The 26,204-nt window shown below is 41.9% G+C and overlaps 3 protein-coding genes across 3 annotated transcripts; 2 read left to right on the top strand and 1 right to left on the bottom strand.

The window, feature by feature from the left end:
- Positions 1-25,513, bottom strand: LOC122442511 (olfactory receptor 1J4-like). The gene is made up of 3 exons (XM_043470364.1): positions 25,022-25,513; positions 23,548-23,561; positions 1-940 (listed from the first exon to the last, which is right to left on the bottom strand). Exons 1-3 carry the CDS (start codon positions 25,511-25,513, stop codon positions 1-3), a joined length of 1,446 nt encoding a protein of 481 aa, XP_043326299.1.
- On the top strand, positions 9,917-14,094 carry LOC122442128 (olfactory receptor 1N2-like; the record flags this gene model as incomplete). Its single annotated transcript, XM_043469479.1, has 2 exons — positions 9,917-10,830; positions 14,073-14,094. Coding segments are annotated over exons 1-2 (936 nt in total), but the record flags the coding sequence as incomplete, so codon positions are not given.
- LOC122442129 (olfactory receptor 1N2-like) lies at positions 18,354-21,231 on the top strand. The gene is made up of 2 exons (XM_043469481.1): positions 18,354-19,266; positions 21,212-21,231. The coding sequence occupies exons 1-2, from the start codon at positions 18,354-18,356 to the stop codon at positions 21,229-21,231; spliced, it is 933 nt and encodes a 310-aa protein (XP_043325416.1).
- Positions 25,514-26,204: the final 691 nt, after the last annotated feature.

Below are 26,204 nucleotides of genomic sequence, written 5' to 3'. Positions count from 1 at the left end.
CTAACGATAGCCAGGGGTGCCCATGGTCCTGAAAAATTTCTGAAGAGCATGTTTCATATCCTTATTCCTCAGGCTGTAGATGAAGGGGTTCAGCATGGGGGTGACTACCATGTACATCAATGAAGCAACTATGTCCTTGACTTTGGAGTTGCCTGATGAGGGGAAATAGTACACACCTGCAATAGTCCCATAATATAAAAACACTACGAAGAGGTGAGAACCACAGGTAGACAAGGCTTTGAAGATTCTTGTGAAGGAGGGGACCTTCAGGATGATGGCTGCCATGTGGATATAGGAGCCCAAGATACCACCCAAAGGCAAGGTGAAGATCAGTCCTCCTTCAGTGAGAATGAGCAGCTCATTGAGGGAGGTGTCGGAGCAGGAGGCCTTGAGCACAACAGCGAGATCACAGAAGAAGTGAGGGATGACAGTCCCTGCACAGAAAGTCAACTGGTCCACAAGGAGGGTGTGCAACAGAGCTTGGGCACAAGCGGCGAGCCAGCACCCAGCCGCTAGGATGACACAAAACTCATCCCTCATGATGGCAGTGTAGCGGAGAGGGTGACACACAGCCACGTGCCTGTCATAGGCCATCACGGCAAGAAGAAAACTGTCAAGGCAACCGAAGAATATAAAGAAATACACCTGTGAAATGCACCCTGCATATGTGATAGCTTGGCATCGAGTCTGCATGTTCATGAGCATCTTAGGGAGGGTGACAGATGAGAAGGAGACGTCAGTGAGGGCCAAGTGGCTGAGGAAGAAGTACATGGGGGTGTGGAGGCGAGGGTCCAGCCTGATGAGCAGGATGATGAGCAGGTTGCCCAGCACCGTGGTCAGGTACACGCCCAGGAACAGGGCGAAGAACATGTCCTGCTGCTCTGGCTGAATAGGGAACCCCAGGAGGAGGAACTCGGACACACTGCTCTGGTTCTCAGGTCTCATACCGTGCTGGGGATAAAGGGGGTTTAGGAACATCAGGAAGAATGGTAGGGATATATTCTGAACTGCATTTTCTGAGAAAACAATGAATTTTAAACTATCTTTCTATTCATTTCTAGCCCCTGTGGATGCATGCATCCTTGCTGTATCCCAATCTGGATCCAGGAAAACATCACACCCAGAAGTAGCCAACAAGACCTCAGTGCACAAAGGCCAGAGAATGATTGCTATTTCATTCAACCATTATTTATTGAACATTGAGTCTGAACCCTGCCCTCTACTCAGGATTGAAAATGCAGCAGGGGATAAGAAAGGCAAGGTCCCTTTCTTCTGGGAGAATATTTTCTGTAAACTTGCTGGGATAGTTTATGACAATGAGATGGCACCAAACCATAATACTTCACTGTGGCCGAAACAGTAGATGAGTCTCTCTAAATTGCTCTCAGGTGTTTCTGGGCTGAGGTGGTGGTGTTGGAGCCTTGTGACACATCTCCTGGGACCCTGGTCAGTGCCATTGACCTAGAGCTGTAAACTCATTTGTCCTCTAGAAATGGCTTAACACCACTTGATGTCAGGATAGCTCCCCAAACAAAATAGTTCACAGACTATCTTTCATAATGATGGTGAACACTTAGGGGATTATACTATGTTACCAGCACGATGCTAAGGGTTTTTCATACATTATTGGGCTTCCCTGGTGGCTCAGATGGTAAAGAATCTGCCTGCAATGCAGGAGACCCGGGTTTGATTCCTGGGTAGGGAAAATCCTCTGGAGAAGGAAATGGTAATCCACTTCAGTATTCTTACCTGGAGAATTCCATGGACGGAAGAGCCTGGTGTGCTACAGTCCATGGGGTAGCAAAGAGTTGGACACGACTGAGTGACTAACACTTTACATACATTTACTAATTAAATACATGAGTCAGCCTTACAACAAAATCTTTATGGTACTAAGAATTAGTGTTCTTTCTGCTTTTAAGCTTTTAGGAAATGACAGCATAAATGATATAAATTTCACAGGCATGTAGCTGATGTAGCTGTCAGAGATGGGATGCATATATATTCAAATATATATGGTGATATGTGTGTATATATACATACATAGATGGACTGTATAAAAAGATATATGGAATCTGGGGCATATACATATGTGTATATATCCTATACAGATATAGATTGAACTATATTCATATACATACATACACATGAATATACCGCACATATGTATAGGAATATGCAAATAAGAATATATAAGAATATGTATGTACTATGCATATAAAATTGCCATTTTCTGTAGGTTAAAAATGATCAACTATTAGTTACTTTGTGTAGTTCAGTCTAATACTATTCCTGTGATCAGATTCTGTGCCTTTAATATGGAAGCATCCCCTTTCATTGTTATGGGCAGCAGACACTGTGTTATTTGAGGGCTGCAAGGAAACTGAAGTTGTCCTGAATTATCTTAGTGTCTGTCTAGATAATTCCTTTCATTCATATTTGTATACTTTCCAGCTGCCAAAAGGCTCTCACATACATTAGCTTATGTTTAAGCCATGGATAATTATTGAGGGTTTGTGAGCTTCCATTTTATAGACATGTAAACTGAAATAAAAGAATTAAGTGGCCTTCCAAGGTCTTGCACCCGTTTTTTTTGGGGGGAGGGGCTCTTGCTCTCTAACTTCACTCAGCAGGGTGCCTAGTGTTTCTTTTCTGGGACATTAAGTGAAGCAAAGAGATACAAAACTTTGAGACACTCAGTCCCTCTCAGGTGTCTGAAAATGAGGGCGGATCCTTTACAGGAAATAGTCACTTGGAGCATTGGTTATATCAGTTGATGTTACCTTAGAAGAAGGTCACATAAGGAGATAATTGAGGTCATAGATGCAAGTCAGGAGCCCTCAAACACACACGCAAATCTCTCTCTCTCATGCACACACACATACCCTGCTGATCTGAGGATTTCTGTCACCTGTGTCTGAGACTCATTCTGGGGGAAGGATGACCAGTCTGGTTCAGTTCATAAACACTCATATATGTACAAGTCATAAATAACACACAAGGCAAGACATATACAATGCACAATCACATGTCACCCAACAATACACTCACAACACACCACTGGCACAGCATGACACACCTGGTAAGTGACATAAACATGCCGCAAACACATAGCTCATCACTATACATACACACCATCAGAAACATACAAGGCCAACTACAAATCAAAAATCTCACAAGACACACACCAACAACACACATGCACACCCAGTCATACACTCACTACAAGCAGCACACACACTCCCTTAATTGAGGTTTGCTTGTGCCCCAAATCCTTGCAAGGTGAAGGCAGTTAGCATGGGCAGGCTAAGCCTATTCACCACCACCACCAACCTGTCCCCATGGTGACACACACAGAGACAGAAGCAAACAACACACATTCCGGCTCTCGCTCACGAGTGTGTCACCCACAAACACAGGTCAGACACACACTAAGCTCTGGCTGCTGAGTGGAGCTTGAGCCCTGTCTGACCTTGGTTCCTTGGTGAGGTCGGGCATCCGCTCCAGCAGCCCTGATGCTAAGCGCCCACCCTGAGCTGTAATGCCTGCCTGGTGGGGGACATGCCCAATCATGACAGCAGGAGGCAGATATTTAAGATCATGGGCACTGCTCAGGAGCTGCTAATCGCATGTTACGAGGCTGATAACTAGATCTCCGTGTGCTAAAACAGGCCTGGATTGGGTCTAACTCAGGAAGAGAATCAGACTCTGAGTCAGGTACAGAAGACACACCATACACGGCTATCAAACAACACGTACACAGTCATACACAGCCCACACACACAAACTACGAAGCAATAAATACACAAGCATACACGATACACAGACGACCATCAGACAACTCGTACACAAGCATACACACACATACACACACTAATGAACACAGACATAATCACACTCAAACCCAGATAGATCCTCCAGCAGGTGCGGATTTCCAGCTCCTTCTGACCTGTGCTTGTCGTGAGTTCAGACGCCTCTTTCAGACTGTTGCTTAAATCCTCAGCTTCTCTTCATAGTCAAGGAGGAACCCCTGTGGATTAATCGGCCAATTTCTTGCTACCATTTTGGGAGTAGCATGTCCAGGAGCCAGAGGGGACTGGAGGAGTCACAGGGGAGAGTGTCTCTAATGCAAGGGCTGACTCGCATTCCTTCCTTCTCAGGCATGGTTCCAAGTTCAAACTTACCTTGGGCAGAGTTCCAGCTGGGACTCAGAATTTTTTAATTTAATTTTTAAATGATTTCAGACTTAGAAAAATGTTGTAAAGATGATAAAATGAATTTCTGTATGCCCGTCACCCACATTCCAGAAAGGCTAGCATTTTACCATGTTTTGCTTTATTATTAACATGTGTGTGTGTGTTGAATATTCACACTGTAAACCTTTGATTGGTATCCACAGTACATATATCAGAAGGCACATGATTTCGTTCAGATGTCAGAGACATCTGAATAACTCATGACAGGAAGATAATTTAAGAGAAAGTTTACCACTCACACTAAAGGACTCCTGGGGAGACCTGGGTGTGAGCAAGCAGTTGGCTTTGACAAAGGAGAGAAAGGGTTTGGGAACTCTCTGTGGTTAAGGAGTGGGACTGGGGAAAATGTTCTGCTGGAGGCGAGACCATGTGCTATGCTCTCTGATTAACTCTGTGTTGTGTATTCACGTACTGCAACATGTACCCTTCAGGCAACAAACGCCCGCTTGGCTGATGGCAGATAATCTAAGGGATTGTTAGCAACTGCAGTGACCAGGGAGCATTGCCTTTCAGTCAGGGCTTCAAGGGTGGTGGCAGGAAAACAGCATATTCAGATATTATTTTGGATATTTCTTGATTGGTACGAGATTATTTTATTTTGTTGTACAATGTTGTGGCTTCCATGACAGCACTGGTGACTCCCATGTGGTCAGCAGAATAAAGCAATTGGCAAGAATATAACATGCTTTGTGGTGAGAAGGTGGTTGGTGAGCTTTGTTTATGGGCAGGAACCCAAAATGCAGATAGTACAAGTTAAATTATGAGGTTTAGGCCTGAGTAAGAGGCCTAAATCAGTGCAGGAATAAGGGATACTTAGGGGAATAAAAGAATAATCTTCATGAGCTAAAAATCTTAGACTTAGCATTCAGTATGAGCAATCATGAACTGGTATGTTTCTGGTAAGCATTTTGATCATGGGATGATATGGGGCTACTCTGGATAGTTGCAGTTAGTATTTCATTTTTTATTAGAGCATAATTGATTAACAATGATGTGTTAATTTCTGCTGCACAGAAAGTGATCCATACATTACATATATTTTTAATATTTTCATATTCTTTTCACATTCATATTCATATTTTCATATTCTTTTCCATTGTGGTTTATTGCAGGCTATTGAATATAGTTCCCTGTGCTATATAGTAGAACCTTATTTTTTATCCATTCTACACATAATAGTTTGCATCTGTTAATAGTGAGGAGTTAGTATTTTTAAGGGAAGACCAGGAGAACAGCCAAGGTCAAGGTTCAGAGATGTGGCCTATCAAGTAGCTGAAGAGGCAGTGGGGTTGTGTTACTGTGAAGCTTTCTTTAAGATCCGTCGGATACGGTACAAAAAGGCCAGGCAGTAGAGAGGGTGCCTTTTGGCTACCCGACAATTCATATGCTTTAAAACATGGTTGTTCACTTAGTGACACTTCCATAAAAATTATTTTGTGATGCATCTTCAGGTGACAGTGGTCTATCAGAGTGAAGCTAGAAGTGCAGAGATCTGGGGAAGGAGCAGGAAGTGCAAGGATGGAAGGAGAAGCTTGTTTAGGTGGGGGTTGGACTGGGGAAGAAGGGATAGGAAGAGCAGGAGGGGTATAGAGGGTGAAGGGACCACGGGGTAGGAGACATAGAGAGGATTCAAAACTGTGGAAATGTCCACCTGGATGAGTCCGATGAATGGAGCAAAGTCACCATCCAGATGAGCCCAGCTTGAGTCTGGGGTCATCACCAGGGACGGGTCCAGCTGTGAGTCTGGTATCATCTGGTGACCCATCAAGCCAGCATGGTGTTGGCTGAGCATGAGGTCATGAACCCAACTGGGTTTATAACAATCTTGGTCTGATTTTAGGACTTTGAAGCACAAAACTTTGTTGGCCAGGGAGTCTCAGAAATGTAAAAATGTAGTTAGAAAATGAGGAACTCAGTGATTCAAAAAGATGCTGCTTTATTGGCATCACACTGGACATAAAATAACTCCAAAAGTGCTCACTTCAGTGCACCTTCAGGTTAGGCTCCCACTGACCTTTCAGTAATGGTCTTTGAGAGGTGGGAAGCGGGCGTGAATTCAAGAATCTTAATTGGTGGGGGGGCATGCAGCAAGCATATGTGCTACTTCCTGCGTGATGTGACTCCTTTTCGAGTTTAAGAGGGTCTACAGGGATTGATTTAAACACTAAAGAGAAATTTGCCAGCAAAGTGAGACTGCAATTATGACATCATCTAATGACTGGCTATGTCAGTGGTGTGGAAGAACCCACATCAGTATGAGTGAGGGCGTTGCTGAAACAGAGCCTAGAGCTATCACGTTGCCAGGTGGGTCCACCTATCAGCCTGCAGTGTGCTGGGCCAAAGTTTTTGTCCACAGTGGTCATATCCAGGCCATGAAAATCCGGAAGGCTGAGCAATAGCCTTTGTACCATGTAGGTGCTTTGACCTGAGGCATTGGTAGGACTAATTAATTTGGGCATACTGTGGTCCAGTTGATACCCCCTTTCCAGATATATTTGTCTGATGGAAGGGCCTACATAACTTGATGGAAGATGCTCCTGAATTTGACCAGTTTTAATCTTTCCTGCCCTGTCTCTGCTATCCACACTGTTGCAGGTAGGATTTGAAGCCGTGATCCCTGCTTCCTGAGTGAGATCATGGTTAGCATTATTTTAATTAAATTACCCTTTAGAGGCAGAAAATTTTGGCAGAATTTGTTACTTTGGCAGATCACCAGGGTGCCAGAGCAGCTCTGGTGTACAGCTGGGAGTGGGGCATTAAATGGTGAGTGGTTGATAACTGACAACCTGTCCTCAGTCTGGCTTCTATCCCAGTTGTAATGGGGGCAAAACTGAAAAGGAAGAATGGAAAGGAAGAGTGGCAAGGAAGAGATGAACTGGTGTCTAGTTCAAAATGATCCTCCTAAGCCCTGGCATGTGAGATGTCACCACAGAAGGTAAGGAAAGGCAGTTAGAGTGTTTTCTGTTCATTTTGGTATCAAGAAAAGAGCTCCAAGGATTAGAGTTTAGCATAATGAGGGCCACTGGTAGGAGGGATACCCATTAAGAAGACCATGTTCTGTACATCTGTGTCTCTTTTTCTGTTTTGCATATAGGGTTATCGTTAACATCTTTTTCAATTCCATATATATATGTGTTAGTATACTGTATTGGTCTTTATCTTTCTGGCTTACTTCACTCTGTATAATGGGCTCCAGTTTCATCCACTGGGAGAAGGCGAGGGTGGGATGTTCAGAGAGAAGAGCATTGAAACAAGTATACTATCAAGGGTGAAACAGATCACCAGCCCAGGTTGGATGCACGAGATGGGTGCTCAGGGCTGGTGCACTGGGAAGACCCAGAGGGATGGGATTTGGAGGGAGGTGGGAGTGGGGGGCTCGGATGGGGAACACATATAAATCCATGGCTGATTCATGTCAATGTATGGCAAAAACCACTACAATATTGTAAAGTAATTAGCCTCCAGTGAATAAAAATAAATGGGAAAAAAAAGAGGACTATGTTATTTTGTAATTTCTGGAAGATTAGTTTAAGCAGGACATCATGGTATTCTATAAAACCACAGAAAAGATTTGAAAAAGCAGTCTCATAAATATCATGTGATATCACTTACACACAGACTCTTAAAAAAATGATATGGATGAACATATTTACAAAACAGAAACAGGCTCACAGAGAACAAGTTTACCACTGGGGAAAGGTTGGGAGAGGGATAGATAGGGAATTTGGGATTGACATGTATGTACTGCTATATTTAAAATAGATAACCTACTGAATAGCACAGGGAACTGCTCAATACTCTGTAATAACCTAAATGGGAAAGGAATTTGAAAAAGAAATAAAAAAAAATACATGCTTCTGAGTGGGTGGTAATTCCCAGTTAAAATAACCTTTGGTCTACAATATACTTTGAGCCAAACTGTAAAAAAAAGGAAAAAAAAAAGACAGTCTACCCATAGTAGCACCTCAACTTTAGGTATTTGGTAGGAAGAATTGAAGCGTGAATGGCTTAGACTAGTGACTATCCTCCACTATTTCATTATCCAGAAGGTCTCTTGTGTAGATGTCTAAGCCTTGGTTGTCCATTTTTTCAGCAGAGGGAGGCTGTGATTTTTCTAGGAAGAGCCAGGGAGAGGCAAGCGCAGACTTGAGCTAACTTTTCCCCAACATCCTCTCACATTACCTCCTTCCTCTGCCCAGTCTTGACCCACGCTTCTGCCCCCACATCCCATTCCAACCCAAAACTGACTTCATTTTCTCTGTGCGTTTCCCATGTTTTGATACTGTTACTATGGTTTCCTGGATTTTTGATTTACTTCAGTTACTCAAGGATTATTTCCATGAGTGGGAGCCAGCAGTCTAAGCTAATCACCCTCTTAGCAAGAACAGGAAACCCAAGGTCTCATAGAAGTCAAACATCTCCCCTGCCACCACCCGCCCCCCCACCCCGCCCCACCTAAGGAGGAGGACCAGGGTATTTGGGGACCAGGTTTGGAATCCAAAAGAGTTCCCCTCCACCTCCTGTTCTGACTCCTTTCTGCTGCAGTTTCCAGCGTCCCCAGGAGATACCCTAGAACAATCACCACACCAAGAGCAGAGATACACACACATCCCTGGGGAAAAAACTTATCAAATGCAAAACCACCAATGCACTTGGCACTCCCTCCTGCCTGCTCCTTGGGAGAACTGGTCTAGGAGCTAGAGAAAGAAGTAGAGCAATTACTCCATATTTGTCCCTGAGGAGCAGCAGGAAACCCAGCCCCCAGAGGCCCCGGACCTAGAAACACACCCGTGGCGAGTGCACAAAGCATCTCTCACATCCGTCACTGCAGTCTGGGCGCTGCTCCCCTGCTGACCTGATGCAACCAGAGGTCTGGGTCCTCACTGTCACTGGTTAAGATAAGCCCGGCGTGCTTGAGGCGTAGTCCTCTGAGGCTAAAAGGAGACCTGTAGGAGCAGGGTGGGTTCCTTGGTAGTGATGTTTTTGGGCAGGAGAAATGTGGTGAGTGCTATGAGAAAAGGGAGGGTTATGTTTCCCTCTGAGACCCACAGAGACCCCAGTCCTGCCTCCTGCCTCGCATACTGTCCTGAGATGAGAGCTGGTAACAGCTCCCTCATGTCTGCTTTCTGTAGTGGAAGAGGTTAGTTCAGAGGTGGTTGTGATGTATAGTATTCAAGGATATGAGAAGTGGCTTCAAGGTCCCAGTGATATGATATGATGATATGATGCAAGTGACTTCATTCCAGTGAATTTGGAAAACTCATTTGTGAAAAGTATATGATAAAATTCACAAGAAGTCAATTAAGTGCTGCTCTATAGCATGCTTAGGGTTAAAGGTGGGCATTCTTACTGCTTGTGAATTAGATGAGCCAAGGACTTGGAAGCCAAGGATCGTGGATCTTAGTGAATATTTCGTAGGGATGATCATAACTTGGACTTAGGTATATACCCTGCTTTTGCATTAAATCCCTGTCTCTGGCTGTTCCTTCCCTGGTGAGATGAATGGGGAGCAATAGGCACCATGTGGAAAGATCTAGGACATGGGATGTGCACATATATGAACTAGATGGGGAGGGTCTCTATCAAAGAGAGTTGGAAGTACCACCTTTTGTACAGTCTCTGACATCTCTGTCTTCTCTCCCTTCAGAAAGTGTGGTGGCATGGACCAGAAAAACCAGTCCAGTGTCACTGAATTCCTCCTCTTGGGTCTTTCTGAGAGCCCAGAGCAGCAGCCCCTCCTATTTGGCATCTTCCTGGCCTTGTACCTGGTCACCATACTAGGAAATCTGCTCATCATCCTGGCCATCGGCTCTGACCCCCACCTCCACACCCCCATGTACTTCTTCCTGGCCAACCTCTCTTTGGCTGATGCCAGTTTTTCTTCCACCACAGTTCCCAAGATGCTGGTGAACATCCAGACTCACAGTCAGACCATATCCTATGGGGGGTGTTTGGCCCAGATGCACTTGTTCATGACATTCGGGGCACTGGATGACTTCCTCTTGGGGGTGATGGCCTATGACCGCTATGTGGCCATCTGCCGGCCCCTTCACTACTCTACACTCATGAGTCCTCTTGTGTGCATGCTCCTTCTGGCAGCATGCTGGGTTCTCACCAACCTCACTGCCCTCTTGCACACCCTGCTCATGGCCAGGCTTTCTTTCTGTGCAGACAACACTATCCATCACTTCTTCTGTGATGTGGTTCCTCTGCTGCAACTCTCCTGCTCGGATACTAGTATCAACCAGGTAGCCCTGTTCGCTGTGGGCTCCATGATACTGACAGGTCCTCTCTCCCTGATCATCCTGTCATATACACGTATCATCTCCAGCATCCTCAGGGTCCCATCTGCCTCTGGCAGGCAAAAGGCCTTTTCCACCTGTGGGTCCCACCTCACGGTGGTCTTCTTGTTCTACGGCACGGCAGTCGGGGTCTACCTGTGCCCTCCTTCATCACATTCTGGGGGTGAGGACAGGCTTGCGGCTGTGTTTTACACTGTGGTGACACCGATGCTGAACCCCTTCATTTACAGCCTCAGGAACAAGGATATGAAGGTGGCACTGAGCAGGCTTTTGGGAAATCACACACTCTCTTCTCAGGGACTTTTATCCTAAATCCATATTTTGCAGTTATACTCTGTAGAACCCATGTGTTTGTAAAGCAATACCATCCCCTACCATATTTACTTACATTTTGAGAAAAGTGATCTCAAAATCATTCACTTAAGCCCCCAAATCCTACAGTGTGAATCATCAGTGTATTTCATGAATGACAAGTACTGTCTTTTAAACACTGGGCACAGAGAGAAATTTTAACAGACTTGGTTAGGTTCCTCTCTGTCTACCACCCCTAGTTCATACTGTAGTGATCCATGGTGATGGCTTCCTTCCTGGGACAAGTCCTCTGTCTGCCTTCTTAGGGAGTTCTGGGAAAGGTCGAGGTTCTTCCTGAGTCTTTTAGCCCTTAATTGTTGTCAGCTAGAACTAATTGACAAGTTACAGAGACACTTTGGGGTGGCAAATATTACTCCACTATTCTAGTCTTTCCCATCAGAACCCTGGATTCAGGACAGGAGTGGGTGTGATTTTCCAGTACATGCTGTGCTTTGGCTGGTTTCTTTAAATACTTTTGTGTGGCTAGTCCTTTATTTGTGTCCATTTTAAATTGTCTTTTTTTATTTCCAAGTGGAGGTTATATTAAATTTCATTTTCTAGGAAAAAAAAATACTTATGGGTGGAATCATTTGGCTTTCATATCATGCCTTTAGTGGCTAATTTTCCATGCTGTCAATTTTTGTCTTTCATTAGTATGTCTAGAAAAGGGAGCAAAAGTGAACCAAATTCACAATTGTCAGTTTTACCTTTGGCATTAATTTTTTTTTTTAATTATTGAAGTATAGTTGGTTTACAATGTTGTGCTTGACTTCTACTGTATAGCAAGTGACTCAGCTATTCTTTTCCAAAGAATTTGTCTATTTCATCCAATTGGACAAATTTGTCCATACAAAGTTTGCCACTGCTGATCATTGAGAATTCTTTCCTTCCATGATATATTTAATTTTTTTCTCTCATTTTTCCTAACTATCTAGTACCTGTTTGTCAGTTTTTTTGGTTTCTCAAAGAATCAACTAGTTTCTTTTAAATGACTCTATCTGTTATCAATACTTGTCCCATATTGATGTATGGATGTGAGAGTTGGATTATAAAGAAAGCTGAGCGCCAAAGAATTGATGCTTTTGAACTGTGGTGTTGGAGAAGACTCTTGAGAGTGCTTGGACTGCAAGGAGATCCAACCAGTCCATCCTAAAGGAAATCAATCCTGAATATTCATTGGAAGGACTGATGCAGAAGCTGAAACTCCAATACTTTGGCTACCTACTGCGAAGAACTGACTCATTTGAAAAGACCCTGTTTCTCTTTCTGGGAAAGTTGAAGGTGGGAGGAGAAGGGGACGACAGAGGTGGAGATGAGTGGATGGCATCACTGACTCAATGGACAAGAGTTTGAGTAGGCTCTGGGAGTTGGTGATGGACAGAGAAGCTTGGTGTGCTGCAGTCCATGGGATCTCAGAGTTGGACATGACTGAGCGACTGAACTGAACTGAAATTATCAATACTGTATTTCACTAGTTTTGTATCTATTTTTATTGTGTCTTTCTTCTACTTACTTTTGGTATCTCTTATTGTGCCTTTCATAGCTTTCTAAGGTAGAACATTTTGTTATTTTTGTTGATGTTTTTTATTCTCTTTCAATTTAAGTATTTAAAGTGATAAATTTCCCTTTAAGTATTGCTTTATCTGAAGTTCATCAATGTTGATATGTTATCTTTTCTATGTCTTGTAACTTAAAATATTGTTTTATTTCCTTTGTGATTTATTTTTTGACTCTTGATTTTTGTATACGTCTTGTGCTTAATTTATGGAGTCCTACATATTTTATTACTCATTAATTTTTAAAAGTTTTTCTGTTTTTAATTATTTTATACTTGATTATAAAATCATTTTAGTCTCTCAGAATAGTGCAAAAATACTGAACAGTATTCTTATATACCTGATCACCAGTTTTCCCAAATACTGTAGTGTATTTATCAAAATCAGGATATTATTAATATTGATAAACTTTCATTAAATAATCAGTAGACTTTATTCAAATTTTGTTACTTGTCCCAGTAAGGTCCTTTTTCATCTAGGATCCAACCCAATATCACACATGAAATTTCACTGTCAAAATTTCCTTTAATTTTGTATAGTTCTTTTGGTTTTCATGTCCTTGATATATATGAAGTGTATTGGACAGCCTTGATTTTCATGTCCTTGATATATATGAAGAGCACTGGACAGCTATTTTGTAGAATTTTGTCCCTCATTTGGAGTTATCAAATGTTTCTTCATGATTAAACTGAGCTGATACCACTTGATATATCACAAAAGTGAAGTTATATCCTTATTACATCATATCAGAAAGTGAATAGAGTTGGTATGTTTTTCTCTCTCAGTTTAAGTGCTGTTCGTCTTTATTTGTGACATAAACTATAAATATCTTTTTTTTTGGTTTGTCAATTGTCTTTTAATTTGTTTGCAGGGTTTCTTTGTCATGAAAAGTTTTAAGTTTTGATATGATCAAATTTATCCAATGTATTACCTCTTGATTTTGAATGAAAGTTTTCCTCAATACTGATGTCAAAGGGAAATTATCATGTTTCTTCCTAGCACCTGTATGACAAATGGCAATTCCCTTACACTAGGACATTTGTTAAACAATGCATCTTTGTACCATTATGTAAGTTCTATCTGTACATACTCTAAATTTTCATTTCTGCATGTTATTCTACTCTGTTCTATTCACTTGCCTATTTGTTGATTCATTCACCAATTCCACACTCTTTTAACTACTGCATTTAAGACACACTTTCTATCCTTAAGCAGCTAAACATAGAGATCCAAAATAGCTAAAGGTTATAAATACATCAAGGCTGTATATTGTCACCCTGCTTATTTAACTTATATGCAGAATACATCATGAGAAACGCTGGGCTGGAAGAAGCACAAGTTGGAATCAAGATTGCCAGGAGAAATACCAATAACCTCAGATATGCAGATGACACCACCCTTATGGCAGAAAGTGAAGAGGAACTAAAGAGCCTCTTGATGAAAGTGAAAGAGGAGACTGGAAAAGTTGGCCTAAAGCTCAACATTCAGAAAACTAAGATCATGGCATCTGGTCCCATCACTTCATGACAAATAGATGGGGAAACAGTGGAAACAGTGGCAGACTTTAGTTTTTGGACTCCAAAATCCCTGCAGATGGTGATTGCAGCCATGAAATTAAAAGATGCTTACTCCTTGGGAGGTAAGTTATGACCAACTTAGTTCAGTTCAGTTGCTCAGTTGTGTCCAACTCTTTGTGACCCAATGAACCGCAGCATGCCAGGCCTCCCTGTCCACCACCAACTCCTGGAGTCCACCCAAACCCATGCCCATTGAGTCAGTGATGCCATCCAACCATCTCATCCTCTGTCATCCCCTTCTCCTCCTGCCTTCAATCTTTCCCAGCATCAGGGTCTTTTCAAACGAGTCAGCCCTTCGCATCAGATGGCCAAAGTATTGGAGTTTCAGCTTCAACATCAGTCCTTCCAATGAACACCCAGGACTGATCTCCTTTAGGATGAACTGGTTGGATCTCCTTGCAGTCCAAGGGACTCTTAAGAGTCTTCTCCAACACCACAGTTCAAAAGCATCAATCCTTCGGCGCTCAGTTTTCTTTATAGTCCAACTCTCACATCCATATATGAGCACTGGAAAAACCATAGCCTTGACTAGATGGACATTTGTTGACAAAGTGATGCCTCTGCTTTTTAATATGCTGTCTAGGTTGGTCATAACTTTCCTTCCAAGGAGTAAAAGTCTTTTAATTTCATTAAGCCAACTTTTTCACTCTTCTCTTTCACTTTCATCAAGAGACCAACCTAGACAGCATATTAAAAAGCAGAGACATTACTTCGCCAACAATGGTCCATCTAGTCAAGGCTATGGTTTTTCCAGTCATTATGTATGGATGTCAGATTTGGACTATAAAGAAAGCTGAGTCCTGAAGAATTGATGCTTTTGAACTGTGGTGTTGGAGAAGACTCTTGAGAGTCCCTTGGACTGCAAGGAGATCCAACCAGTCCATCCTAAAGGAAATCAGTCCTGGGTGTTCATTGGAGGGACTGATGTTGAAGCTGAAACTCCAATACTCTGGCCACCTCATGTGAAGAGCTGACTCATTTGAAAAGACCCTGATGCTGGGAAAGATTGAGGGCAGGAGGAGAAGGGGACAACAGAGAATGAGATGGTTGGATGGCATCACCAATCCAATGGACATGAGTTTGGGTGGACTCCAGGAGTTGGTGATGGACAGAGAGTCCTGGCATGATGCAGTTCATGGGGTCACAAAGAGTCGGACACGACTGAATGACTCACTGAACTGAAACACCTGTTTAAAATAATTTTATAGAAAAGGTTTCAAAAGTATGTGAATACATACAGAAGTGAATTAATAATTCTGTCTGGGTGGATGAATCCAGGACAATTTCATTCAGAAGGAAGCATTTGTAATGGGCCTTGAAGTGAGGGTAGGTCATTGCAAAATAGAAAATAGGAGAAGTTTATTAAGGCAGGAGAAACATATGAAAAGATACAGAATAATGTGAAGAAAGGAAGATGACAATCTATCACTTTATAGCTGAGGGGACATGTGAATCTAATGTTCCTGATCCCAGGATCTCCAGTCATTTTATTGATGTCAACTTGACAACATATGCAAACTTGGAACTGCCACTTAAGATGGCTCCTGGCCATTCATTGGTTAATGTCTGCTTATTGTTCAATTAATCCTAAAACACCAAAAAGCAAGAAAGGTTGGTGGAACCAACATTTGTTGAGACTTCAGGCAGCAGGAAAATTCAGGGATTTACCACTCTCTGGTAATGCTGATTGGCATCAGTAGAAAGCATGGAGAGTAGCAGAGAATTATAATTGCATGCACCATTCAAGGAAAAGATGATCCAGGGTCATGATAGAGCCTTACTATTGAGATACATCCCCAATGTCTTTTTAAACTTGGAAACAATTTCTTGGTACCAGAGATTCACTCACTAGGGAAAAAGTTAGGGTGGGCATATCACTTGTGCTTTTACAATGGCACATGTCAAGCTTTTCTCTGATAGGAGGCGGAAGGGAAGAGAATTTGGAAAAGAGAGGAGAAAAGAAGAGAGAATTCTGTATTATTTGTGTTTTAAGCAGAATTTGCAGAGGATAGCATATGTCTGAGATACTGTGTTAAGCATTTTATATGTGTTTTCATTTATATGAATTTTCACAACAGCTTTAGATGACAGTTACTGTAGTTGCTATTAAATGCTATTCATATGTTTATATTTGGAAACTGAGATGCAGAGATGTTGAGAACTTGCTGAAAGTTACACACATAGTGAATAGTAAATTTAATGCATAAACCCAAGTATTTCTGACAATAATGTAAGTCTTACTTTCATTAAAAAAGCTATTTTGATAGTCTAAGTTTATCAGTGAGATGTCAGTAGAGTCTAGTTATGTGGGGAAGAAATACAGAGTACAATGCAGGTTCCAAACTTTCTCCTACATTTTATTAAAAAATCCTCTGCAGATGGTTAGGATATATCCTTAGAAGCATCACATCCCTAGGGGATATGCAATAATGAAACTGATACAATTACATTTTAAAGCAGATCTAAACAGAGACTGTTGCCATAGTGCTGAAGAATGAAGATGGTTCAGTAAAAGATACTAGGTAAAAGTCTCAAACAATGTGGTCCCAAGTTCCCTTCTCTCTGATCATGTGGCTTGATTCACAAGTCATTTCAGGATATCTAAGTAAGGACTTATGCTCAAGAAGTGGGTGTGCACCCTTAAGAAGAGAGAATCTCTGAGGCTGTTTCACACTCTCATTCTCCAGCTTCTTATTTGCTTTATCTTGTTTTCAATTATTTGCTCGTACTGGGAGAAGTTGTTGATTGGAACTGAGTTTGTGGACAATGAAGGAAGCAAAAAAAAAAAAAAAAGAGAGAGAGAAAATTAGTAATGGAGAAGAATACGTGTATTTCATGTCCACTGAACCATTAAGCATATGCATTTTGGACTAGGATCAGTTCAGTCGCTCAGTCGTGTCTGACTATTTGTGACCCTATGAACCGCAGCACGGCCAGGCCTTTCTGTCCATCACCAACTCCCGGAGTTTACTCAAACTCATGTCCATCGAGTCGGTAGGTGGACTAGGATACCTCAGTTCAAATTCTGACTCTGCCACTTACTAGCTGTGTAATGTCAGGTAAATCACTTAACCTGTTTGAGGATCAGGGTGTTTGGGAACCAGGTTTGGAATCCAAAAGAGTTCCCCTCCACCTCCTGTTCTGACTCCTTTCTGCTGCAGTTTCCAGCTTTCCCATGAGATACTCCAGAGCAACTATCACACCAAGAGCAGAGATACACACACATCCCTGGGGGAAAAACTTATCAAATGCAAAACCACCAATGCACTCGGCACTCCCTCCTGCCTGCTCCTTGGTGAGAACTGGTCTAGGAGCTAGAGCAGGAAGTAGAGCAATTATTTCATATTTGTCCCTGAGGAGCAGCAGGAAACCCAGCCCCCAGAGGCCCCGAACCTAGAAACACGCCCGTGGCGAGTGCACAAAGCGCCTCTAACATCCTTCACTGCAGTTGGGGCGCTGCTCCCCTGCTGGCCCAATGCAACCAGAGGTCTGGGTCCTCACTGTCACTGGTTAAGACGAGCCCTGGGTGCTTGAGGCATGACTCTCTGAGGCTAAAAGGAGACCTGTAGGAGCAGGGTGGGTTCCTTGGTAGTGATGTTTTGGGGCAGGAGAAATGTGGCAAGGGCTGTGAGAAACAGGAGGTTTAGCTTCCCTCTGAGACCCACAAAGACGCCAGTTCTGCCTGCCTCCTCTCAGAGCATCCTGAGATGAGAGCTGGTAATGGCTCCCTTATGGAGCAGATCCTCTATATCTGCTTCCTGCAGTGGAAGAGGTTAAGTTCAGAGGTGGCTGTGATATATAGTATTCAAGGATATGGGAGGTGGCTTTAGAGTCCCAGTTTGTATTCACTACCTTGTGATATTATACAAGTGATTCACTTTACTGATTTGGAAAGTTCATTTGTGAAATGGATATAGTAAAATTGATGAGTAGTCATTTCAATATTGCTTTATAGCATGCTTAGGGTTCAAGGTGGCAGCTCTTATGGCTTGTGAATTAGATAAGCCAAGGACTTAGAAGCCAAGGATCGTGGATCTTAGTGAATATTTCGTAGGGGTGATCATAACCTAGACTTAGCTTTTCAACTAGTTCACATCACCTTGCTTTTGCATTAAATCTCTGTCTCTGGCTGTTCCTTCCTAGGTGGGATAAACAGGGAACAATAGGCACCATGTGAGAAGATCCAGGACTTGGGATGTGCACATATATGATCTGGATGAAGGGGCGTCTCTTTCAAAGAGAGTTGGAAGTACCACCTTTTGTACAGTCTCTGACATCTCTGTCTTCTCTCCCTTCAGAAAGTGTGGTGGCATGGACCAGAAAAACCAGTCCAGTGTCACTGAATTCCTCCTCTTGGGTCTTTCTGAGAGCCCAGAGCAGCAGCCCCTCCTATTTGGCATCTTCCTGGCCTTGTACCTGGTCACCATACTAGGAAATCTGCTCATCATCCTGGCCATCGGCTCTGACCCCCACCTCCACACCCCCATGTACTTCTTCCTGGCCAACCTCTCTTTGGCTGATGCCAGTTTTTCTTCCACCACGGTTCCCAAGATGCTGGTGAACATCCAGACTCACAGTCAGACCATATCCTATGGGGGGTGTTTGGCCCAGATGCACTTGTTCATGACATTCGGGGCACTGGATGACTTCCTCTTGGGGGTGATGGCCTATGACCGCTATGTGGCCATCTGCCGGCCCCTTCACTACTCTACACTCATGAGTCCTCTTGTGTGCATGCTCCTTCTGGCAGCATGCTGGGTTCTCACCAACCTCGCTGCCCTCTTGCACACCCTGCTCATGGCCAGGCTTTCTTTCTGTGCAGACAACACTATCCATCACTTCTTCTGTGATGTGGTTCCTCTGCTGCAACTCTCCTGCTTGGATACTAGTATCAACCAGGTAGCCCTGTTCATTGTGTGCTCTATGATACTGACAGGTCCTCTCTCCCTGATCATCCTGTCATATACACGTATCATCTCCAGCATCCTCAGGGTCCCATCTGCCTCTGGCAGGCAAAAGGCCTTTTCCACCTGTGGGTCCCACCTCACAGTGGTCTTCTTGTTCTACGGCACGGCAGTCGGGGTCTACCTGTGCCCTCCTTCATCACATTCTGGGGGTGAGGACAGGCTTGCGGCTGTGTTTTACACTGTGGTGACACTGATGCTGAACCCCTTCATTTACAGCCTCAGGAACAAGGATATGAAGGTGGCACTGAGCAGGCTTTTGGGAATTCACACACACTCTTCTCAGGGACTTTAATCCTCAAGCCATATTTTGCAATTTCACTCTGTAGAACTCATGTGTTTGTAAAGCAATACCATCCCCTACCATATTTACTTACATTTTGAGAAAAGTGATCTCAAAATCATTCACTTAAGCTCCCAAATCCTACAGTGTGAATCATCAGTGTATTTCATGAATGACAAGTACTGTCTTATAAACACTGGACACAGAGAGAGATTTTAACAGACTTGGTTAGGTTCCTCTCTGTCTGCCACCCCTAGTTCACACTGTAGTGATCCATGGTGATGGCTTCCTTCCTGGGAGAAGTCCTCTGTCTGCCTTCTTTTAGAGCGTTCTGGGGAAGGTCGAGGTTCTTCCTGAGTCTTTTAGGCCTTAATTGTTGTCAACTTGAACTAATGGACAAGTCGAAGAGATACTTTGTGGTGGCAAATATTCCTCCACGAGTCTAGTCTTTCCCATCAGAACCCTGGATTCAGGACAGGAGTGGGTGTGATTCTCCAGTACATGCTGTGCTTTGGCTGGTTTCTTTAAATACTTATGCGGAGTCATTTGGCTTTCATATCATGTCTTTAGTGGCTAGCTGTCCACGCTGTCAATTCTTGCCTTTCATTAGTATGTCTAGAAAAGGGAGCAAAGTGAACCAAATTCACAATTGTCAGCTTTACCTTTGGCATTTATTTTTTAAAAAAATTATTGAAGTATAGTTGGTTTACAATGTTGTGCTTGATTTCTACTGTATAGTAAGTGACTCAACTATTCTTTTCCAAAGATTTTGTTTATTTCATCCAGTTGGACAATTTTGTCCATGTAAAGTTTACCACCACTGATCAGTGAGAATTCTTCTTCCTTCTGTGATATATCCAACTGGCTTTCTCTCATTTTTCCTTACTATCTGGTAGCTGTTTATCAGTTTTGCTGATTTTTCAAAGAATCAAAATTTTTTTTTTTATTGTCTCTTTCTCTTATCAATACTGTGTTTCAGTACTTCTGTGTTTATTTTTATTATGTTTTCCTTCTACTTATACTTTTATATTTATTATACTTCCTTCTACTTATACAGATACTTCTGGTATCTTTTATCCTGCCTTTTATAGCTTTCTAAGGTAGACATTTTGTTATTTTTTGTTGATGTTTTTATTCTCTTTCAATGTAAGTATTTAAAGTGATAAATTTCCCTTTAAGCAATGCTTTATCTGAAGCTGGTCAACCTTGATATGTTGTCTTTTCTACATTTTGCAACTTAAAATATTATCTTATTTCCCTTTTTTTTTTGGACTGATGATTTCTTTTCAGAAGCATGGTGGTTAATTTAGGGGTTCCTACATATTTCATCATTTATTATTTGTTAAACTTGTTCTGTGTTGAATTATTTTGCACTTGATTACAAAATCATTTTTGATTCTCAAAATAGTGTAAAATAGTGAATAATATTCTTATATATCTGATAACCAGTTACTGTAATGTACTTATCAAAATCAAGGTATTAATATTGATAAACTTCTATTAAATAATCAGTAGACTTTTTTTCAAATTTTGCTACTTGTCCCCGTAATGTCCTTTTTAAGCTAGGAGCCAATCCAGGATCACACAGTATATTTCACTGTCAAATTTCCTTTAATATTGTAGAGTTCTTTTGTTTCTTATGTCCTTGATATATATGAAGAATACTGGACAATTATTTTGTAGAATTTTGTCCCTCATTTGGAGTTATCAGATGTTTCTTCACGATTAGACTGAGCTGATACCAGTGTGACATATCACAAAAGTGTAATTGTCTCCTTATTACATATATCAGGAAGTGAATAGAGTTGGTATGTTTTTCTCTCTCAGTTTAAGCACAGTTTGTCTTTATTTGTGACATACATTGCAAATATCTTATTTTTTTTCAATTTGTCAATGATCTTTTATTTGGTTTACAGGGTTTCTTTGTCGTGAAAAGTTTTAAGTTTTTATATGATCAAATTTATCCAATTTGTGTTACCTCTTGATTTTGAATGAAAGTCATTCTCAATACTGATGTTAAAGAGGAATTTACCATGTTTCTTCCTAGGACCTGTATGACGAATGGCAATTCACTTATTCTAGGACACTTATTAAAACAATGCATCTGTGTACCAGAATGGAAGTTCTATCTGTATATACTCTAAATTTTTATTTCTGAGTATTCTATTCTATTTTGTTCTATTCACTTGCCTATTTGTTAATTTATTTACCACTTCCACACTCTTCTAATTACTGCATTTAAGACACACTATCTATCCTCAAGCAACTAAACATGTGGACCCAAGATAGCTAAATGTAAACATCTATTTACAATCACTTTATAGAAAAGTTTGCAAAAGTGTGTGGGTACATGCATGTGTAAATTAATAATTCCCTCTGGGTGGGTGAATCCAGGAGGATTTCACCCAGAAGGAAACATTTGTAATGGGCCTTGAAGTGAGAGTAGATCATTTCAAAACAGAAAATAGAAGTGTCCAAGGCAGGAGAAATATCTGAAAAGATACAGAATAATATCAAGAAAAGATGAGAATCTATTGCCCTATATATGAGGCAACATGATAATCTATTGTTCCTGATCTCAGGATCTCCAATCATTCTCTTGATGTCAACTTGACAATGTGTGCAGACTGGGAACTGCCACTTACGATGGATCCTGTCCATTAATTCATTAGTTAGTGTCTGCTTTATGATTCAATTGATCCTCAAACACTAAAAAGCAAGAAAGGGTGGTGAAATCAACATTTGTCTAGACTGCAGGCAGCAAGAAAAGTCAGGGATTTGCCACTTTATTGTAACCCTGATTGGCATCAGTAGAAAGCATGGAGAGTAGCAGAGAATTATAATTGCTTGCACCATTGAAGGAGAAGGTGGTTCAGATAGAGCCTTAGTATTGAGACACATCCCCAGTACCTTTTTAAACTTGGAAGCAAGTTCCTGATACCAGAGCTTCACTCACTAGGAAAAAGTTAGGGTGGACATATCACTTGTGCATTTACAATGGTAAATGTCAGGCTTCTCTCTGACAGCAGGTGGAAGGGAAGAGAGAAGTTGGGAAGGAGAGAAGAAAAGAGAGAAAAAAGAAGAGAAAATTCGGTATTTGTATTTTACACAGAATTTGCAGATTATAAGCATCACTGTGATAAGCATTTTATGTGTTATCATTTATATGAATTTTCACAGCAGGCTTAGATGATAGTTACTGTAGTTGCTATCAAATACTATTCATGTGTTTATATATGGAAGCAGACTCAGAGATGTTGAGAACTTGTTGAAAGTCATACAGACAGTGAACAATAAATCTAATTTATAAACCCTAGTATTTCTGATACTAATGTAAGTTTTACTTTCATTTAAAAAACTATTTAAAAAATCTGAGTTTATCAGTGAGATCTCAGTAGAATCTCAGTTATGTGGGGGAGAAATACAGAGTGCAGTACAGGTTCCAAATTTCCTCTTATATTTTATTAAAAAATCCTCTGCAGATTGTTAGAATATATCCTTAGCAGCATCCCTGGGGAGATGCACTAGTGAAACTGATACAGTTACTTTTTAAAGCAGATCTAACCTGGACTGTCACCATATTGCTGAAGAAAGATGATGGTTTCATGAAAGAAACTTGGTGAGAGTCTCAAACAATAGGGTCCCAAGTTCCCTTCTCCCTGATCATGTGGCTTGATTCACAAGTTATTGCAGGATATCTAAGTAAGGGCTTATGCTCAAGCAGAGGGTGTGCACTCCTAAGGAGAGAGAATCTCTGGGCCTGTTTCACACTCTCATTCTCTAGCTTCTTATTTGCCTTACCTTGTTTTCAAATCATTTGCTCGTATTGGGAGAAGTTGTTGATTGGAACTGTGTATGTGAACAATGTGAAGCAAGAAAAAAAAAAAGACAGAAAGCTAGTAATTGAGAAGAATATGTGTATTTCATGTCCACTGAACCAAGTGTATGCATTTTGGAATCAGATATCTCCGTTCAAATTCTGACTCTGTCACTTACTTCCTGTGGTAATAATTAATTATTTCGGGTATATAATTTAGCCTGTTTGAACCTTTGCTTTCTCTTCTGCACAATATTTGCCTCAAAGTTTCATGTTGTCTATTGCTGAAAATAATGAAGATCTAAGTAAATTTACACAACAGAGTACTTTGAGATTGATACATGCAAAGAATTCACCTGCCAATGCAGAAGATGAGATGCAGGAGATATGGGTTCTATCCCTGGGTTGGGCAGATGCCTGTAGAAGGAAATGGCAACCCACTTCAGTATTCTTGTCTGGAAAATGCCATGGATGGAGGAGCCTGTCAGACTATGATCCGTGGGGTTGCAAAGATTCAAACATGGCTGAGCAACTGAACACACCCACCCATTTAAAACGGATAACTAACAAAGACCTACTGTATAATACAGGAAACTCTACTCAATATTCTGTAATAACCTACATGAGAAAAGAATTTGAAAAAGAAGAGATATATGTGTATGTATAACTGAATCACTTTGCTATACACCTGAAACTAATACAATTTTGTAAATCAACTGTTCAGTTCAGTTCAGTTCAGTTCAGTCGCTCAGTCATGTCTGACTCTTTGTGGCCCCATGAATTGTAGCACGCCAGGCCTCCCTGTCCATCACCAACTCCTGGAGTCTACTCAAACTCATGTCCATAGAGTTGATGATGCCATCCAGCCATCTCATCCTCTGTCGTCCCCTTCTCCTCCTGCCTCCAATCCCTCCCAGCATCAGGATCTTTTCTAATGAGTCAGCTCTTCGCATGAGGTGGCCAAAGTATTGGAGTTTCAGCTTCAGCATCAGTCCTTCCAGTGAACAACCCACAACTGATCTCCTTTAGGATGGACTGGTTGGATTTCCTTGCAGTCTAAGGGACTCTCAAGAGTCTTCTCCAACACCACAGTTCAAAAGCATCAATTTTTCGGCACTCAGCTTTCTTCACAGTCCAACTCTCGCTGTACTCCATTATAAAATAAAAATGAAAAAACTCAAATGATGATGCACATAATAATGAACTTTCTGGGAGTTTACCATAAAAAATGAATTTGCATACACACACATATTTTTTTCTTCTAACCTTTCCAGAAACCCTGCGTGGTAGAGAGTGTTTTATTACTTTCTTTTGTGAGTAAGGAAATTGTGTCTCACTGAGGTTATTCAATTTGCCCTGGGTTGGAAAGCTAGCAGGTGGCAGATGCAGAATTTGGATGGAGGAACCAAGGTAACTCTGTAAGTTGATTTCCCCTGAATTCCTCCAAATGATTTCTTTGACCTCATGGAGACTGCAGTGCCCTTCTGCTCAGAAGTCTCTTCAAGGCACTCTTCATGTCTCTGTTCCTCAGGCTGTAGATGAATGGGTTCAGCATGGGGGTCACCACGGCATACATCACTGCTGCAATCCTGTCCTTGCTGGCTGAATCCGCAGAGGAGGGAATGAAGTACACCCCAATAGCAGACACGTAGAACAAGCAAATTGCTGAGAGGTGGGAGCTACAGGTGGAGAAGGCTTTCCACTTCCCACTCGCTGATGGGATGTGCACTATGGCAGCCACAATGCGGGCATAGGAAATGACAATCAGCAAGGGGATCAAGATGGTTAAGGCCCCTCCCCAGTATGTCAACACACACCTGTTGGCATAAGTATCAGAACAAGAGAGCTTCAACAGGGGGAGAAGTTCACAAAAGAAGTGGGGGATGATGCTGTCAGTGCAGAAGGATATCTGAGCCAGGAGAAGGGTGTGGGTTAGAGAGTATGCCTGAGCAAGGATTAGGGACATGACTACCAGCAGGATACAGCATCTGGGACTCATGACCAAGGTGTAGTGAAGAGGGTGGCAGATGGCTACCAGCCGGTCATATGCCATCACTGCCAGGAGGAAAACATCTAGACCAATGAACCACAGGAAGAAGTAGATCTGACACAGGCATCCAGCATAGGTGATGGTATGCCTGTGAGCCTGGATGTTCACCAACATCCTGGGGACCGTGGTGGATGATAAACCCAGGTCAGTGAGGGAGAAGTGGGCCAGGAAGAAGTACATGGGGGTGTGGAGGTGAGGGTCAGAGACAATGGCCAGGCTGATGGCAATGTTCCCCACCATGGTGATCAGGTACATGCTCAGGAAGATGCCAAAGAGAAGAGGCTGCAGTTCCTGGTGCTCAGACAGGCCCAGGAGGAGGAATTCAGAGACACTGAACGTGTGGTTTCCTGGTTTCATCTCACTGGGGTAAACTAAGGAATAAAATGAAGGATGATGCTTCCGAAACTTTTCTTGCCCTTGTATTGTCTAGATGTAAACAAAAGCATAAAATAAAGGTGTAATCAGGATATTAATAGCTGTGCATTATCTCATTTAAACCTAAACAGATCTGTGAGATTGTTTTTATTATACCCATTTTATTGATAGAGGAATGAGTTTCTTTGAAAGAGTCAGAGGTAAAGTTTAAACCTGGCAATTCTGATTTTAGAGTTTGCAATCTTAACCTCCTTACCAGTCTGCCTCTGATTTGGCACCCAGAACTCACTCATTTATTCATTCCACATATTCAGTGAGTACTGACTATAACTAACTACCAGAGAAACAATGGTTCCTGCCTTTCTGTGGCTAACATGCTAGTCAGAGGAGTCCTGTAATATACAAATACTTACATAAAAAACAAAGAAGAATTAAAATGAAGGCAAAATATAGCGATCACTAGAAGATTGCTTTAAATTTTGCGGTCAGCAAAGAACTCACCATGAATGATTAAAAAGGAGCCAACCAAGTAAAGAATTGTGGGAAAGAGTGTTTGCAGGAAGTGTAAACAGGGCATGAGCACATATATTTGGAGGAGCAGAAGGAAGGCAAGTGGGGCTCAAATATGGTAGGTGGAGAGGGGTAGGGGAGGCGGAGAGGGGTAGGAGAAGGG

This window comes from Cervus canadensis, chromosome 5, assembly GCF_019320065.1.
Source record: "Cervus canadensis isolate Bull #8, Minnesota chromosome 5, ASM1932006v1, whole genome shotgun sequence".
NCBI classification, from domain to species: domain Eukaryota; kingdom Metazoa; phylum Chordata; class Mammalia; order Artiodactyla; family Cervidae; genus Cervus; species Cervus canadensis.
The sequence above is the reverse complement of the archived record's forward strand: the minus strand, read 5'-3'. Positions and strand labels throughout refer to the sequence as shown.

What these genes read in the sequence shown, in the direction of transcription:
- LOC122442129 (XM_043469481.1), top strand. Translation starts at nt 18,354, where the DNA reads ATGGACCAGAAAAACCAGTCCAGTGTCACTGAATTCCTCCTCTTGGGT. An exon ending in GGTGGCACTGAGCAGGCTTT is followed by an intron (nt 19,267 to 21,211) that starts TGGGAATTCACA and finishes TTACAGGGTTTC; the next exon opens with TTTGTCGTGAAAAGTTTTAA.
- LOC122442511 (XM_043470364.1), bottom strand. Translation starts at nt 25,513, where the DNA reads ATGAAACCAGGAAACCACACGTTCAGTGTCTCTGAATTCCTCCTCCTG.